This window comes from Stylophora pistillata, chromosome 3 (assembly GCF_964205215.1).
Source record: "Stylophora pistillata chromosome 3, jaStyPist1.2, whole genome shotgun sequence".
Lineage (NCBI taxonomy): Eukaryota > Metazoa > Cnidaria > Anthozoa > Scleractinia > Pocilloporidae > Stylophora > Stylophora pistillata.
The window spans coordinates 22,982,817-23,000,960 of record NC_142521.1 but is presented as its reverse complement, the minus strand read 5'-3'; the positions used below and the strand labels follow the sequence as shown (position 1 = coordinate 23,000,960).

General features: G+C 36.0%; 1 protein-coding gene across 2 annotated transcripts; it reads right to left on the bottom strand.

The window, feature by feature from the left end:
- Nucleotides 1-191: 191 nt before the first annotated feature.
- Nucleotides 192-17,305, bottom strand: LOC111335019 (heterochromatin-stabilizing protein CFDP1). 2 transcript variants are annotated; one of them, XM_022940851.2, is made up of 8 exons: nt 17,156-17,305; nt 15,038-15,119; nt 12,260-12,413; nt 11,873-11,940; nt 6,036-6,149; nt 5,801-5,870; nt 3,827-3,906; nt 192-764 (listed from the first exon to the last, which is right to left on the bottom strand). In XM_022940851.2, the coding sequence occupies exons 1-8, from the start codon at nt 17,265-17,267 to the stop codon at nt 674-676; spliced, it is 771 nt and encodes a 256-aa protein (XP_022796586.2). In that variant the 5' UTR covers nt 17,268-17,305; the 3' UTR covers nt 192-673. The 2 variants fall into 2 exon arrangements, with proteins under 2 accessions (XP_022796586.2, XP_022796587.2); XM_022940852.2 differs by having other exon boundaries at nt 15,038-15,114; nt 17,156-17,260.
- Nucleotides 17,306-18,144: the final 839 nt, after the last annotated feature.

Sequence of the window (18,144 nt, the reverse complement as noted above, 5' to 3'; positions counted from 1 at the left end):
CCTGCTTCCAGATTTCTCCCTGTTTTGGCATCACTCAGAGACAGTTTACACACAGAAAGAGATTTTTTAAAGCCAGTCACTGCTTATCTTTTAAATTTAAGTTTCCTCATAAAAGTCAAGGTGCTGTTTCAGACATTTTACAGGAGAATGTCTGGAGGAGTAGCTGAAATAATCATTAGCTTCAAAATGAATGAGATAGGGAACAGAAGATAATTTTAATATTCATCCACCTTACTTCACTACCAAAGCTTTCTGTCAAGTACTAGAAATATCAAAAGTATGTCTCTGTAAGTTATAAGCAATGTAAAATCAGCATAAAATGGTTCAGTACCAAACTAATACAAGTTGTTAAAAGTTAACCAGTGTATGGCAGTATCTATCAGTTCACACAGACATTTTGTGTTCCATGGATTTCTTAGGAATAATACTACATTCATTGCCTTTCAAATGCTTATGTTACAGTTTAACACAGCAAGAAACAAGCTATGATAAAGTTTTTTGATCGCCAGCTTTCTGTGCCTTGTCTTTCTCCATGACAAACTTGTTAACTCCTTCACGCAGCCACAACGTGGGTGCCAAAGCTACCTCAGTGTTTTGTAAGAAGAGCACACTGCTTTGCTTACTACAATAGGTCATGACATGTTCCACAGTACATAAATGGCTACAGTGGTGATCAAGTTTTTCTCTTTCCCTGTCTCATATCTCTTTCTCTTTCAAACTGCCTTTCATCAGTTCTTTGAAGAAATGCTTGCTTCTCTAAATATCTACAAGGGAAAAAGTGAAAAAATAATATAAATTATTTTGTAAAAGAGGTTGTGCTTGTTCATCCTGGTAAAGCACAAATTATACTAATGGTGTGAGTTGCAATGTTTCTACTGCATACTGCTAGTCTTCATCAGGAAATAAGGTAATAATAATAATAACACCTTTATTTAGACACAATAATGTTTAAAGCTGAACAGCTTGTGGGGTCGTGTGTAAATGCAAATAAACTCTAGATTAAATAAATTCAAATGATGATGGTTTTTGAGGAGAGGGGTAAACCAGAGTACCCGGAGAAAAACCTCTCGGAGCAGAGTACAGAACCAACAAACTCAATCCACTTGTGACGCCGGGTCTGGAAATCGAACCCAGGACACATTGATGGAAGGTGAGTGCTCACACCGCTATGCCAACCCTGCAGCCAAAACCAGGTCAACTGGTTTTGGCTGCCTGATCAATAATATGCGCATATTTTTTACCTCTGGCCCCCTGGAGCAATAGAGGTTTTGCACAGCAGCCATGTTGCATGACAGGAACAATAGATTATTTTTCCCATGGGAAAAATTTTTCTTTCTTATGTAAAATATTTTCATTGTTCCTGCCATGCAACATGGCTGCCATACAAAACCTCTATAGCTCTTACTCCTCTTACTCCAGTTCTGCGTGCGTGGTTTAACAGGAAAACGGTTCCCTATATTAGGGAATGCGAAAGCGAGGCTATTGGGTCAAGCTTACCTGAAGATTACAAGACTATCAAAGTAAATTATAAGCATGGGCGTCCAAAACACTTAATCATTTCCAAATTCAGCGTTTTTATCAGCCGAAGAGAAAGAGAAATTGTTAGGCACCAATTTTTAAGTGATTTTACAAAAGAAAGGCAGAAGGAATGGCTTTCGTATCGGCACACTGGGTAACCAGCTTAATGTATTTGCAGCACTTATCCTTTTCTAAATATATTGTTGTAAGTGAGGTGGCCTCTCCGTAGACCCCATGGTTTCTTGGGTCCCCTTGACTTCTATAAATTCTAATACTGTAGATGATTTTTCGGTATTGTTATTGTTAGAAAGCCAAGTTTTCTTTAAATAATCTGACTGATTGACACAAGTCTTTACCGTGTTGTTGTCACAATTATTTGTTCGTGTCTGAAGCTTTTATGGTCATTGCTGATGTTTATCTTGTTTTATTAACCTTGAGATCCTTATGAACTTTGTTGGAAATAAAAAGAATTGTTTTTTACTAAAGATATTGCCTAGAAAGCTGAGTTTTCTTAAAAAAATTTGACCAATTGACATGATGAGTCTGTTGTTGTCACACAATAACTATTTATTTATTAAACTTCCACTGAGTTAAAAAAAAGTAATAAAAATATGAAGGATAAATAAGCTCAATAGTAAAACGAAATTTGAAAAGCAAAAAGCTCAGTGAGGAGCAATCACAACAGAGCAAGCTCCAACTAGGTGAAAGTCCAAAAGAAAAAAAAATTGGTAATACAAGACTAATTTAATATGTCTTAAAAATATCCATATAAAATATGCGTAAGTATAATAGTTTATAAGTAATTAGAAGCAACACTGGCAGAAACCAATTAAATTCCTGGTGCCAAAGCATTTAGGACACAAGGACTTCCAAGTAAAAACATTTTCCTGATCAAACGTATAAGAGCTTTTCTGTAACATTTAATTAATGATCCTTTGAAAGAAATAACACTAGGTAAGTTCTTAATGACAAAGGCAAAGAATTCCATAATTTAAAAGTTTTGTTGAAATAGCTATGTTGAAAAAGAGAAGTTCTACATTTCAAAGGCTGATAATCTAAGGGACAACTATTACGAGTAGATCTAACTATTACTTTGGGCTGAATAAACTCTGTAATATCAATGTTATATATGCCATTAATGGCCTTAAAGAAAAAAACTAAATCTCTGATTTCATGCCAATATGACACTGGCAATAGGTTCAGTTTAATAAGCCCGGTCTTTGTAGGGAATAAGGGCGTCAGGATACTCTAAAATATACTTTGTTGCTCTACGTTGGACTGCTTCGACTTGTTCGCGTCTGCAGCTGTTATAGTAATTGGTGATGTTTACCTTTCTTTGCTCGCCATGAGTTCCTTATAAACTTTGTTGGAAGAAAAAAAATTGCTTTTTTACTGAAGACCGTTTATTTTTCTATACGTTTGACTTTTAATAAGTTGTACTGAGTTTAAGACCGACTCGCCAACGTCTCTACTCGATTTTATACGTCGGCGAGTTGGCGTTGGCGAGTTGAACAGTTGACGACTTGACTGTAGTTACACAACATTTAAGCCCTATACTGGTGTTAAATTGTATCATTGAGCAAGACACTATTTAAACAATAGAGTGTTTCTGTCGAGGAACTATCGGCTGATAGTTGCCCCGCAGAAATTTGATGTTCTTAAAACAAATATGCTAGTTTTAAGGACATCAAATTTCCAAGGGGCAACTATCAGACCGATAGTTCTGAGACATAAACACTCTATTGTTTTTATTGTTCACCACTAAATTTTCTTCCACATCTACAGCTTGTCACAAATGTCAATAATTCGCAACTGTACATTGGCTAAATAATACGTTATACCTGTCAGAATTGAAAAGTCACTGTTTTTCCGATCTGCCTAACTTTGCGGCTGTCAAACTATTCAAAACTTTTCACAGATGAGTACTATCAAACCAGGTATTTTCCGCGGACAGGCACTATCCATCGGGGTATTTTCCGCGGGCGGGCACTATGGGCTGATAGTTTCTCTCCACGGATGAACACTATCGCGTCACGTGATCGATTTAAACCAATAAGAACCGGAGAAAATTTAGTGGTGAACTTAGTATATAGTTCTCACATTATATCTCCCCCCAGGAGTATAAGTGACTACCACTAAAATGTTTGGTAAAGTGAAATGGGAACCTGGCCAGGGTACCCTGGAATGAATTGGCATCCTGTCCAGGGATAGTGAGTTGGGCCACCTCGTTTGTGTACACACCTCACTTTACCATTAAGTTAAGATAGTTTTTTTACATGGAGAAATAACCAAATCAAAATGTACAGACCCGTCTTTGTTATAATTCTGAAGCTCCTGGTGAATTCCTTCCTGATCTTTAAATGTTTCCCAATCCAGCTTTGACTTTTCCTAAAAATAACCAATTGAGATTTATTGACCTCCCTAAATTTAATGCTTCTTTTTTAAAAAAAAATTAAGATGCGTTTTTCTTCAGTTTGATTGATGCAAAGAGATTATCACAACCACAAGGGGTTTGTTGATTTTTAGAAACTAGCACCAACTCTAGCTCATTTTGTGATGTGAAAAAAATAGATTTATTTAATAATTAAAAAGAATGACAGAAAAGCACAAATTATTATCATGCACTACAACACTTGAAGCTCACTGGGTAATTGGTTTACCAATATTACATGATTACTTCACCAATAGACTTGTTTTCTTACATCTCTAGATAACTAATAGACGGGGCTTACGGTATTTTACGAAACCAAACGAAACATTAATCGATAAGGAAATTACTGTTCACTGAGTTAACGATACCACTAAGATTTATTCCTTGCTTTCGAAACCTGTCCTTGCTAGATGCCTTGTTTTGCAAAATACCAATAACGGCCGATTGGTAATCAACGAAACAAGGTTCGCAGACAATTTCTTTAGGCGTTCTGCTTACGAAAATTATCTTGCTAGACAAAGCAAAGACAGGCTTAAATACGCGACAAGAAATTATTCCTTCTTTTCTCGTCTCGTCTCTTCTTGTCTCGTTCTGTTCCATTCCATTTCGTTTCATTTCGTTCCGTTTCATTTTGTTTTGTTTTGTTTTGCAAAATACCGTAAGCCAATAGACAGTACACGATCAAGATAAATCAATAAGTTAACATAACGGTAGCCAGTCTACTTGCCCACTGACCAAGTTGCACATATAATGAACCAACTCGCATATGTCCTTAAATATACTCACACCCTAAATATCACCTTCCTACACACTTAAATACTGCTTATTTCACCAAGTTGTCTTCTGTAAGCTTCGTGTTTCACATCAAACAATTCTCTGCATGACATGCTCGATCTACCTGTCACACATTGAGCACTAAAGGTACCGGTAATAATAATAAAGGTTTGGATTTCAGAAAGGAGGAGAAGCCAAACAAATATTTATGAAGCATGTGGGACAAAAGTGTTCAACAAACCTAGGAAAGCATCAAACAGAAGGGTAAATTGAATGGACAGCAAAACGTGTTGAGCTTAGTTGGACAAAATCCTGTGCAATCTGTTTCTCATCTAGAGATCCTTGAAACTTTTTTTGAGTAGTTATTGAGCTTTTAGATGTTCGCAAGTTCATGGAAATAGTTATTTTGCTCTTTTCAAAATTTGTATGGAATGAGTTTTCCTGTCATCAACACTAGCTATTAACATGGGTGTTAGCCCACCTTTTTTTTGTGTTGAAATTTAAAGCTCAGAGTTTTGTATAGTTTCACAGTGGTTGATGTGATTTCATTCCTTGATTTGACTTTAGGCTTTCTCGGATTTGTGGTCACTGTAGCTTTCAGCCAGGTTTATTTTTCGATAATTTGTGTGACGCGATCTTGAAATTGTGGCATCACAGCATCTAGCACCAGCGACTGATTTTTGGGATTTTGGAAATATAATTATGAGGAAACTCGTAAGTCATTTTTCCACAGAATATAATTTGGAGGCTCTACGCGATCTTCACAGTATCAAAGTTTTTCATTTTCCTCGGAAATTGTGTACTATGTGACTTTCCTGCTCTACACCACTTCTCATAAAACATCCCCTACTTTTCAATTTAATTTTTTCCTGAAACGAAAAGAAAATTGTAATAGCAATGGCATAAGGTATAAGAAAATAAAATTTTACAATATTAACTGGTTCAGAATAGTCAATAAACTATTTGAGATGTGATGATTTTCATTTGTTTAACATGTGATATTTGGCGTGAGAGAGTTGGTGGGTGGGCAAGTTGACTGTAAACCCCCATAACACTGATCACATATTTTATGCTTACCAGAGTACTCATTTTTGGCTTCTTTGAAATTTGACCCAGTACACTGGTAAGACCTCCTTTTCTCTTGAATCTGAAATATACCACCTGAAAAAGTTACTAGACAAGTATAAACTGGCCCAAACTAAAAACTTTTAGAACGTTGCCTGTGAAATGCAACAAACAAATTTTAGCTTTCTTTTCTGTCATATTTTTCTTAACTGAAACTTTTTCTTAATGGCTACTCTTAAGTAGTTACCCTAGAGAACCCAGATCTCTGACAGCAGGTTTCACATGAGATTCTGTTTCCTTGACTTCGTCTTTCTTAATATTTTTTGCTTCAGTGGAATTGGCATCTACAGTCTTGGTGACTCTAAAATACAAAATTCACTTCTATAAGGGAACACTGTGACAAGTCTAAAATTTAGCCATTTAATGCAGGTTTAGCCACAGAATAGTTGGGTGTTATCAACTAACTTCAGTAAAGTTGGTGTAGGTGAGAGGGTGGGAGGTGCCGGCTCACAGTGGGACAACTTTAAATCTACCAATTCTGGTTACAACTCTTTTACAGTAACTACCTGTTTGCAAGTATGATAAATATTGTAAGAAATAGACAACTTTTTTGAGACATGTTTCGGCATGCTTATGCCATCTTCAATCAATGAGTAACTGAACGTGAGTAATTATAATAGCATACAAGTAGATGAATAAAATATTTACAGTATGATAACAAAAGCGGGCACTAATTACAACGTGACATCAAACATCAAAGGTGTGAACTAAAACGCTAGAAAAGTGTTATAACGCTGTAATTGTTTGTTAAGTTCAGGTTTGGTCTTATTTATATAAAAAGCTTCTTTGAGTTTTAAATCAATTGAGTTGTTAGCAGAATCCAGAATACTAAAGCAAGAAAGGGAGTATTTGTTCTTACAAGAAGGAGATGTGTTGAAATGCTTAAAAATATGCGAGTTTTTATCACTTTTTGTGTGCTCCTTTATCCTAGTAGAGAAGCCCAGGGGGGTACTCCCTTATAAGGGCTTAATGGGGACGTGCGGCCAGCCAGGGTATGTTTTTCGAGATTTTTGTCTTAAACAGGGTATCGAATTTATCATTTTTTGTCTTAATCAGGGTATTGATTTATCAATTTTTGTCTTAAACAGGATATCTTGTCTTGGAAGATAAACAGCAAAATTTTTACAAGCTCTAATTTTAATTAAGATTGAATTCCGTTGATTTTGACATTGATACCAGGCACATTAAATGTCTTAAACGGGGTATCAAAAATCGGAATTCTGTCTTAAACAGGGTCAGGGTATGAGGGGCTGCGCCGCACCTCCTTACCCAGGAATATATCGAGTACCCCCCCCCGTAGAGAAGTGGCGAGTAGTTTCGCCAATATAACGGGAATTACAACCCGCACAAGAAAATTGTAAACTACCATGGATTTTAGAGCATCAGGAGTACGATCTTTAACACTGAACATGTTTTAAATTTTTAAAGAAGTGAAAACTAGTTTTATTTTAAGGTCCAATTTGCAAAAGTGCTTAGTGAGTTGTCGGAGTTTATGGTTCGCTATTTTAGAATAATAGCCGACAAAAGGGAGTTTAAAGTAACGTGTATTATTGTCATCAATGTTCCAGCTACTTTGAGAGGAGGACCCATCAAGATACCACTTGAAAGTTCTGTCAATAATATGCGGAGGAAAAGAATTACATTTTAAAGGGTCAGAAAGTTTATTAAGATCGTTTTGAAGGCTGGAAGAGGTGTTGTTGATTTTGTAGATACGGTCAATAAGAGTTCGGATAAGGCCAATTTTGTAACATGATGGAATAAAACAAAAGAAATTTGTTAGGAGACCAGTGTTAAGTTTTTTTATGAAAAACTGAAAAAACACAATCATTTGAAGAGTTGGCGATAAATATATCAAGAAAGGAGAGTTTACCATCATTCTCTTTATTGAAAGTGAATTTTATGTTGGGGTGCCGTGAATTAATAAAATCAAAAAATGACATAGCATCCTGTTCATTGTGGAAGACACAAAAGGTGTCGTCAACATAACGCCTATAAAGTAGAAGGCGAGTCGAATGGTTAAAACTATTTAGCCATGTTTCCCCATGGAAACCAAGAAAAAGATTAGCTAGGATGGGTGCTAACGGAGAACCCAGCACTACCCCATCAACTTGATTATAAAATTTTCCATTAAAAAGAAAATGAGTCTCAGCTGTAGCCAATGAAAACAGTTTCTTAAATAAGATCAACAGCAATATCGATAGTTTCATTTAACGGAATATTGGTAAAAAGACTTTCAACATCAAAGGAAATGAGAAACTTGTTGTTAAGATCGAAACTCCTGAGCTCTTCAACAAAAGAGAATTAATCTGTGACCGAATACTTACTAGGTAAAAGTGGAGCAAGAAGAGAACGGCTAAATTATAATTAAAAGCTCCAATATAGAAGAGAGATTTTACAATTGCAAAGTTTGCATTTATGTCGCTCTATAGAGACAAATGAAATTTAGCAAAAATGTCTCTTTGTATATATTACAGAAGCAAAGGACTTTGCAGTTAATTAACTGTGAAATCTTCATCTATAAGGAAATCAGGTACTTCGCAATTAATTAACTGCAAAATATTCGTCTCAATATATTAAGGCATCAGTGACTTCGCCATTAATTAACTGCGAAATGTTCGTCTACATACATTAGGAAATCAGGTACTTTGCGATTACTTAACTGCAAAATGATTCGTCTCAATATATCAGGGCATCAGTGACTCTGTGATTAATTAAATGCAAAATGTTCGTCTACATATATAAGGAAATCAGGTACTTCACGATTAATTAACTGCAAAATATTCATCTCAATATATTAGGGCATCAGTGACTTCGCCATTAATTAACTGCGAAATGTTCGTCTAAATATATGAGAGAATTGGTGATTTTGCGATTAATTAACTGCGAAATGTTCATGTTTTTCCTATTTCTCATTGTAGGATGTTTGGTAATTTCTGCTCAGCTCGGCTGGGACCCCCATGAGTTGTAATTAAGCCATTCTTACAAAGTTTTCGTTTGAAGTTCACTATTCGTTAGAGTTGTCACGTAGGTATGCTTATACAATATGTCTAGAATTCGCTGTATTTCCACGATCGGTAAATCCAAAAAGGCTGCAGATTTAGTATCTAAAAGTGAACAATCAAGCTTCTACTCAGTTAATGTTAATCTTAGTGTGTGCAAGGGTGACGTACTTAAGAGAGAGAACTTAGGGATACCATTAGCGATAAGGGAAAAAACAATGTTAAACCTTGGAGTAAATACGACATGTAGCAGTTGCAATAACAGTGCAGAGCCTTGGTATCTCTACGCTAAGGCTATCGTTTGAGCAAAATTTAACAAATTGATGAACTAAAAAAGGAGGTTACAACAGGGGGTGACAACTCTAACAAGGCCTGTTTAGGGAGAAAAACAAAAGAATCGAGAAGACTCGGGATTTTTGATGGGAAATATGACAGTTCTGGGATACTGCAGAAAAAAAGAGCAAAGTTTTGACATTTTACAAGAATGTCACTGAAACACTCGGAAGGATCTTCAAAATTTCCGGGAGGAATCAAAGTTCCACATGGTGTTGCTCAAACAACATTTGTTAGAGTTGTCACTCCCATGATTTAACTCTTTTGGCACAGTGCCCCATTATGTTAAAAAGAACAAAAAAAGCACTACTCTAAAATTCGTACATCCTTGCTTCTGAGACTCCAGTCTCCAGTCCATATCATCTGGAAACTGAACAAGATAGCCCTTAAATTTGTCATATTCCATAACCGTTCTGCGTATCCATCCAAGATACTTTGTTTCCCCATCAACTTTCTCCTCATATTCCACTTCTCAACTCTCTTGCCAATCATTGCCTCTCCCAACTTTATCCTGGATGACCGTGCCTCAAGTCTTGCCCTTTTATCACAGACGAATATTGTGCAGTTCATTAATCGCGAAGTCACCGATTCCCTCATATATTCACGTGAACATTTCGCAGTTAATTAATCACGAAGTCACTGATTCCCTAACATATTCAGACGAAAATTTCGCCGTTAATTAATCGCGAAGTCACTGATTCCCTACTATCTTCAGATGAACATTTCACACTTAATTAATTGCGAAGTCACCGATTCCCTCATTTATTACACGACTCGGGCAGTCAGAGGGCCAATAACTAAAATCAACCAATCAAAATGCTCCATTGCCGGTCCAATATTCTCTAACTATTGGACCGGGCACTGTCCCGAATGGTCCCAAATGATACCGCACTGTGTCCCTTTGAACTTCAGTCGTATAATAAATCTCTTATCAACCAAGCTTGCTCGGGATGATACTGGAAGAATATCGGCCCTCGGTCTTTTTTGTACGGACCGAGCTGCACTCGGTCCGTACTGTCAAGACCTTGGGTCGATATTCTCCCAGTACAGCCCTCGTGCTTGGTTAATAAGATATATATATTCAGACGAACATCTCGCAGTTAATTAATCGCAAAGTCACTGATTCCCTAACATATTCAGACGAACATTTCGCAGTTAATTAATCGCAAAGTCACCAATTCCCTCATATATTCAGACGAACATTTCGCAGTTAATTAATCGCGAAGTCACCGATTCCCTCATATATTTAGATGAACATTTCGCAGTTAATTAATCACAAAGTCACCGATTCCCTCATATATTTAGACAAACATTTTGCAGTTAATTAATCGCGAAGTCACTGATTTCCTTATATGCATATATGTTAAAAGCAAATAATTCGAGGTTAGGTAACAGCGAAATTTGGATCTGTTATATTACAAATCAAAATATTTTCAAAAATATACAGAGATGTTTCACTGCAAATTTTCATAATTTCTCTATAGATATAATTAATTACAAATTTTTTACTTACATTAATTCCCTTAAGTCTGCCTTCTCTTAATAAAGTGGGATCTTTGTCTAGTAGTTTGAGTTTAGATTTATCATTAAGTATACCAAAACAAGAGTCTAAGTAAATATTACGGTCTAAAATAACTACTCCATTACCTTTATCAGGCTTGAGAATTATAATTCTGGAATTGTTCCGATATGGTGTTTCTTTAGGTCGTTGCTTGAAGAAATATAGTTTTGAGCCAGATGAGCGATTTCAGTTTTTAGGTGCGTAGCGGAGTTTTCGTCCATAAGGTGTAGTGGATCTTTTCGAAGGAAGCCAGAATGTCTGTCTTGTTGAGAATGAGGAGGTTCAATAGAGAAACCTAGCCCATTCTTTAGAAGTTCAAGTTCATCATCAGTTAGATTAAGCGAAGAAAGATTGTTTACAGTTTCATTCGGTGAGAAGGGTAATACGGCATTCTTAGTTAGGTTTTCAAGTTTCTCTCGATAAGTTGAAATAACTTTGGAGATGTTCTTGTTGACATTTTTCTTTAAAGCTTTTTGTAGAAGGTACCAATCAACAGAATTCAGAGAGTTTTTTATGTGTTCAATTGACTTGTCACAATCACGGGTTAGTTTGTATTACATCATACTGTAAATATTTTATTCATCTACTTGTATGTTATATAATTACTCACGTTCAGTTACTCATTGATTGAAGATGGCATAAGCATGCCGAAACAGTAATGTCACTCAAAAAAGTTGTCTATTTCTTACAATAACTACCTGTTTGATACAATCACCCATTAAAATACCCTTCCTATGAGACAATTGTTTAATTATCCACAACATTTCTCACCTCGATCCCTTTCAACTTTACAAATGAGATCTACGGCACAAATATCAGGAGAAAGACTGCTACAAGCTGCACCAAAATGTGATTTCACCTTGCCAGATAATCAGTTATGTTTAACAAAACACATTACTGTTGGCACCATGCAGGTAGACAAAACCTTCAAGGTGACAAAATAAATCCAAAGATAGCCAGTATATCAGTGAAAACTTGCTAGTGTAACCTAGAAAGTTTTCAATACAGATCAAATCCCAACAATCAATTTTACTGAGTGCCTTTCAATCTATTTTATCTAACATATGGTAGAGAAATGTAGGATTTTACATAGTTCCTTCAATGTTCCACCCACTCAGATGGAATACTTACACTACAGCTTCACCAGCAAAATCATACATTCTTGTGATAGACACTTTTTGGTCTGAGCTTCCAGATGGCTACATCATAGATGTAGAAAAAAATGTTCAATATGTAAAGAAGAAAAAACTTTCATTGACTGTTGAAAATCTGTAGTAAACAAAAAGGTTGATTTAGCAACCCAAACCAGGTTAGTTGAAGCACAATATCCAATTATCCAGTACACAAGTAAACTGTATGTGTAGAGTTCACCCAAGGACACAATCACATCTCCCAAACTGCCTCATATGCCAAATATACATACTGCCATATATACATAGTGCCATAAAATTAACTTTGACTATTAAATGTAAACTTGAAGAATTATTAGATCAGTATACACAATTTTAAATCATGCACCTTTGAAGATTTTGATGGTACACTTCCAGCATCCCTTTTAAAAGTAGCCCACATATCTTCCTGTTTCCTTTTCTTGACAGCTTCCTCTTGTTGTTTAAAAGACATTTCTTGCTCTTCACCTTTACCATCATCCACATCATCTAACTCACACTGTCTAATTGAGAAAAAAAATATTGCAGCTGGAAAGAATTCTCATATAATACTTCTAGCAAGTAAATAAAAACAACAACTAAACTACAATAATTACTGAAACAATTGAATAAAGTTTTTTTGTTGTACGAGTGGACTTTGCAAGAAATGACAAGACAAAAAACAGGAATTACAAAAAAAAGAGAAAGAACTGAAACCAGGACCAGTCATAACAATGATCTCTTTATCCCATCTCTGAGGTCTAATACTTTCAGAATTGTGAATTCACCTTCCCTGGATCAGGATTTCCAAATTCTATTGATGAGTGGAGTCAGTGTGACTTCTGCTTCCCAAATTTTGGGGTCATTTTTTAATATTTCGAGTCAAGTATCACAATGAGAAAAGCAGTTTTATTCAATATTCCTAAACAAGTTTCTCACACTATTATAGTGTCTACTGGCTTGGTACATTAGATATTAAATTAATAATATAACAAACAGCAACATGTGAAAATGCCAAAAAGAGAATGCCAAAAACTAGCCCATGGTCCTGGCATGAACACACTCTCTTGACGGATGCACTAAATAGCCTTGGCCGGTCTGCTGGCCTGGAAAACTCAAATCCATGATGGCAAATGGGACAGGGCAGAATAATGAAATGCTGCATCAGAGGGTATTCGGTCAACAACACAGGCTAAAGTGAGTGAGGTCTAAAATTTAGCGAAATTAGCAGAAAATAACAAGGGCTGACATTAAAACCAAGGCATTTTGTTGCAGTCAAAGGCATTTTCCTCTTTCAAGTTAGTGTTACTTAAAGAGAAAATTAATTTTTGAAAACTTTTAGGGGGTGTACAAAGTTTTTGGAGGTTGTTCTGTCAAAGAAAAGCAGTAAGGTAAACAGTGCCTCACAGCAACAGAATAGGAAATCAACAATGCAAAATCCGTTTTCCATGGCAAAACTCAGTGTATGCACCTATGTTATTCTGCTGTGTGGGTGGATGTTGGTAATCAAGTAAACTTTGATTGTAATTTACCCTCCTCCTATTTTGTCATACAGTGTAACTGTTTAAGTCAGATGATTTAATTAAGGTCTACAACATTTGTAGTATTTGTTGCCAAAAAGGTAATGAAAAAACTTGTTAGGGAGAATGCGTTGCATTACTGAATTGCTAAAAATAAAACTGAAGAAGTTTCTAGAATGCTTAGTTATGCTGACTAATTGAGAACTTTTAGATACAATGTATATATGAAGTTCATATATTTTGAAATGCGGTATTAAATACGTATGATGCACGATCCTCGCAGTAGAGAGCACTATTTATGCAATAGTGAAAATCAGACCTAAAAAAAATCAGGCCTGTACGGGATTCGAACCACTGACCTCTGCGATACTAGTGCACGAATCAACTTAACGACTTGCTCCCAGTTGGCTTGTTAGCTCAATTGGTAGAGCGCTGCACTAGTATCGCAGAGGTCAGTGGTTCGAATCCTGTACAGCCCTGATTTTTTTCAGGTCTGATTTTCGCTATTGCATAAATAGCGCTCTCTACTGCAAGGATCGTGCATCATACGTGAGAACTTTTAATAGAGTTTTCTAGAACCCTTAGTCAGCATATTTGTTATGATGCAATAGAAATGTAATGTTGCTAAAAATAGTTGTATTACCGATCCCTAGAATGTTCTAGAACCTCCTGTAAAACATATATAAGGAGTCACGATTGGTTAAAGTCAGGCCTTTTTCAGTGAGTTAGTGTTGTTGTGAAGAGCCAAGAGGAGCTAGTGTTATTACAGAGCCGGACTACAGAGAATTGCTGGAATTATTTACTGTTACTGGAGTCGTCAGCCGTGTGGAAGGCTAAATTGAGAAAAGTTTTGTGGACATTGATGAGTTCCAAGGATCTTTGAAGAGAACTGTGAGTTGTGCAATAGTGTACTGAGATCATAGTTTTATAGAGGGCTCTAGGATAAGACATTAGTTATTGTATTGGTTATTGGTATCGTTCCATAATAAGATTATTACATCAGTTAATAAAGTAGTTCAGTTAGTACGAGTTTTATCTTTCTGTTGGTCTACAAAATACCGTAACAAACTTTGTTTGCTACCGAAGATTTCTGGAATCGAAGTGACCTCAGCAGAGTAGTGTATTTGTGAATCTTGCTTGATTTTCAACCATTACAATAAGGCTTGAAGTAAGATTTTCCGTATATACAGACAAGTTTTTCCTCTTTACTGGGTTTTCATTGAGAAATATAGTAGCTTGAAAATAAGCAGTGTAAATTAACAAGAGAATATTCTCAACACCTGAAAAAGAAGTCATAACCCAAGCTATCAAAATCTAATGGGAGAATACAGTACAGTAACCTGAAAATTCTTTGCTCTCCAGCTCCCAAAGAATACCTTGCCTTACCCTAAATACTGGACATCTCAAACCTTCAGTAAACTTTCAATTTATTGTGCTTATAGTGTCATCATTTTCTCTCTATATATATTAAGTCCCATGTTCAATAAATAAATAAAATTATCCTTAATAACAAACCAAGAATATAGCTAAGAAAAATTACTTATTGACAATATTGATTATCTAGCCAGACTATAATCAGCTTTCATTGAATACTTCCATACCAATTTATTTCTTTCCACTTTTCTTACCCTGATCTTTTGTTTGCACTCTTTTTCACTTTGTACTTTTTATTATCTTCATCTCCACTATGCTCTTCATTGCTATCCTGCTCTTCTCACGGAAACAACAATATGAACAATAATCATGAATACATTGCATGTTTTGGGGTAAAACCTTCCTTACCTAAGGTTACCAGTACCATTAGCATGGTTTTAAGTCATTCCTTATTTTGCTGCTAAGACTTGGAACGTGCTATACGCACAAAGGCTGGCACAAGAACGTTTCTTCATGATATCCGTCGCCTAAAATTTGAAGTTTTTAGTTTTTTGATCTCTGTTTTACTACATATGTATACAAATATATACTTCAATTTGCGATATCCTTTTTGTAATAATATTTTACTTAATATACATGATTCTTAATGTAGGTTGTAATTTTTTATTGAATATTTTGCTGTGGGCTCCCTGGAAAGTAGCTTGTAGCTAAGTGTGGTGTGACATTTAATAAAGAACGACTACTACTACTACTACCACGACTACTACTACTGCTACCACGACTACAACGACGACGACTATGACTACGACTACGACTACAACTACGCCTATGACTATGACTACGACTACGACTATGACTACGACTACTACTACCACTACTACTACTACTACCATACTACTACTACTACTACTACTACTACTACTACTACTACCACAGTTAACGTATTTTCTTGGTTATAAGGCGGCTCAGTTATAAGACGCACCCCAAACTTTGCAACTTAATCGAGCCAAGTTCCCAAACTGAATATCACATGAAAATACTTGGTTATAAGACACACCAAAAGGTTGAGAGTTAACAAAGTTGTGATGGATCTGAGAAAGTTTCACGGTTGCTCTGGCAGTGAAAGCAAATGGTGTAAAACTCCCACCAAAAGTCATATTCAAAGGTGTTCAACAGCTGAATATCAACACGCCACCAAGGATGCTCGTTTCAGTGCATAAAAAAGGCTGGACGGAAGAAGAAGGCAGGTTTTATATCCACATCATTTATTCAGAGAAGGAACTTTTTGAACAAGTGACACAAACACAATTCTAGGAATTTGAAATGAGGTTTTTTGTCATGGTATCATGTTACCAAGCACGTGCTGTTATTTACAAATTTCTGTTTGTTTGCTTTTCTGTTTTTCTTGTAAGTTTTGCTAAAATTGTGACCTTAAGATTTAGTTGCACAAAAATACTTGGCTATAAGATGCACCCAATTTCAGCACTAACTTTCCACCCAAAGACAGAATTTTCTTCAAAAAACTGTGCGCCTTATAACCGAGGAAATATGGTACCTAGTTTGAAAAAAAAGAACCCTTGGTTTCAAACATAAAACCCCATATTTGGTATGACATTGTCATGCATAAAAAAGGGCCAATTATAAAATAGGTCAAGCAGCAAGCTTATGCCTAAGAGATCTGCTAGCTACTTCTCCCCACTTATGATGCTACATCTTGTACTGTTTTGATTACTCTGGTATCATGTACTAATGTACCAACAGAAGTGAAATTACTGTTTGATTGCTATATGAGGTAAAAGTACTGTCAGCAAGTTAGATGATTGTACCAAGTTACTAGGATAGTTGATCATTGAATAAGGACAGACTGTCCAAACAACAAACTAAAAGTAGTTTCTAACATGCCTGACTGAATATTGGTAGTTGTGCATTTAAATCTTTTAAAGAAATTCAGTGCTGATCAGTCTCAGAGGGGAAGAGTTATCCTCAATGCCTATCAAAGCAAACTTTGCTATTTTTTTCTATCCTTATCCCTTAATGAATAAATCTTCAGCACCTCGCAGACAATTCTTTCTCCAAGAAAAACAGGCTAAAAACCATTTTTCGGCATATTATGTCCAGCATGATTATTTAAGTAGAGAACGTTATTTTGAATAGAAAGTGGCAAAATTAACAACGACTTGACTGACTCAGGGCCACTTTAAAAACATAGTGCAATCAATAATGTCACACAACATGATTACTGTAACCTAAAGAAGATTACACGTTTGATTTTGTGTCGGTACCTTATCCTATCTGTGTACAAACTTGCTCTTGCTTTGCCTCAATCGATGTAAAACTATCGTTTTGCCTTTAAAAATTAGAAAAATCCTAACCTGGTACATAATCCTCGTCTTCACTGCTGTCAGCTGCACTATGATCTGTGTCCGACATTTTTACCGTCTTTCTGATAGGAAGTATGTGGTGTAAGACATCCCATAGCGTCATGGATTCTTCCACGGTTGTGGCTACAAATATATGTTGTCGAGCTAAGTGAATGCATCCTAGGTACTAAAAGTTGGAATCACCTGAAACCACCTGAAACCATCTGAAACCATCTGAAACCATCTGAAACCATCTGAAATCATCTGAAACCATCTGAAACCATCTGAAACCATCTGAAACCATCTGAAACCATCTGAAACCATCTGAAACCATCTGAAACCACCGATGAAACCACCTGAAATTTACTTAGGCAGTGGAAGTTAAAGCCACCATTCATCAGCTATATTCTGTCATTTGCAGTAAACTACCTCGCAAAAAATCCACATATATTTCACTTTTGCAAAAACAAAGTCAGGGAAATTCTAGGTCAAGCTATAAATTCGTCTCTGATTAAAAAGAAACACAATGTTCAAAATTTCCTTAGGAAGTTTGAAAATCTTCAGGCCTTCCTGGGCTTTTTCATATATAATTTGCATGATCCCGTCGAAAAAACTTTACGTATTTCTTTCGATTTAAAACAGTTTCTTCTTTGCATTCGCGATCGCATGTTGTTATCGTCACGCAAGTGCATTGACAAGAAATGAATTCGAATATTCCCGTGCAACTCCCAGCCATTCGTAGAGCTAATTGAGTGTGTTTTCAACAAGAACAATGGAATGTTTCCTTGAAGACCTGTTTGTGGTGCCTATTCTGTACTGTAGGGCATTATATACGATATCCGTAAGCCGGGCTCCCTGTGGATAAACTCGATTGTTAACACTTATTTTCTGACGGTACCCGTAGTTTTTTAGGTACTTTCATGTTGTTTTAAATTGTTTCGAGATATTTTCGGTAATTTCAGATGGTTTCCTTGGGGGTTTCAGGTGGTTTCAGGTGGTTT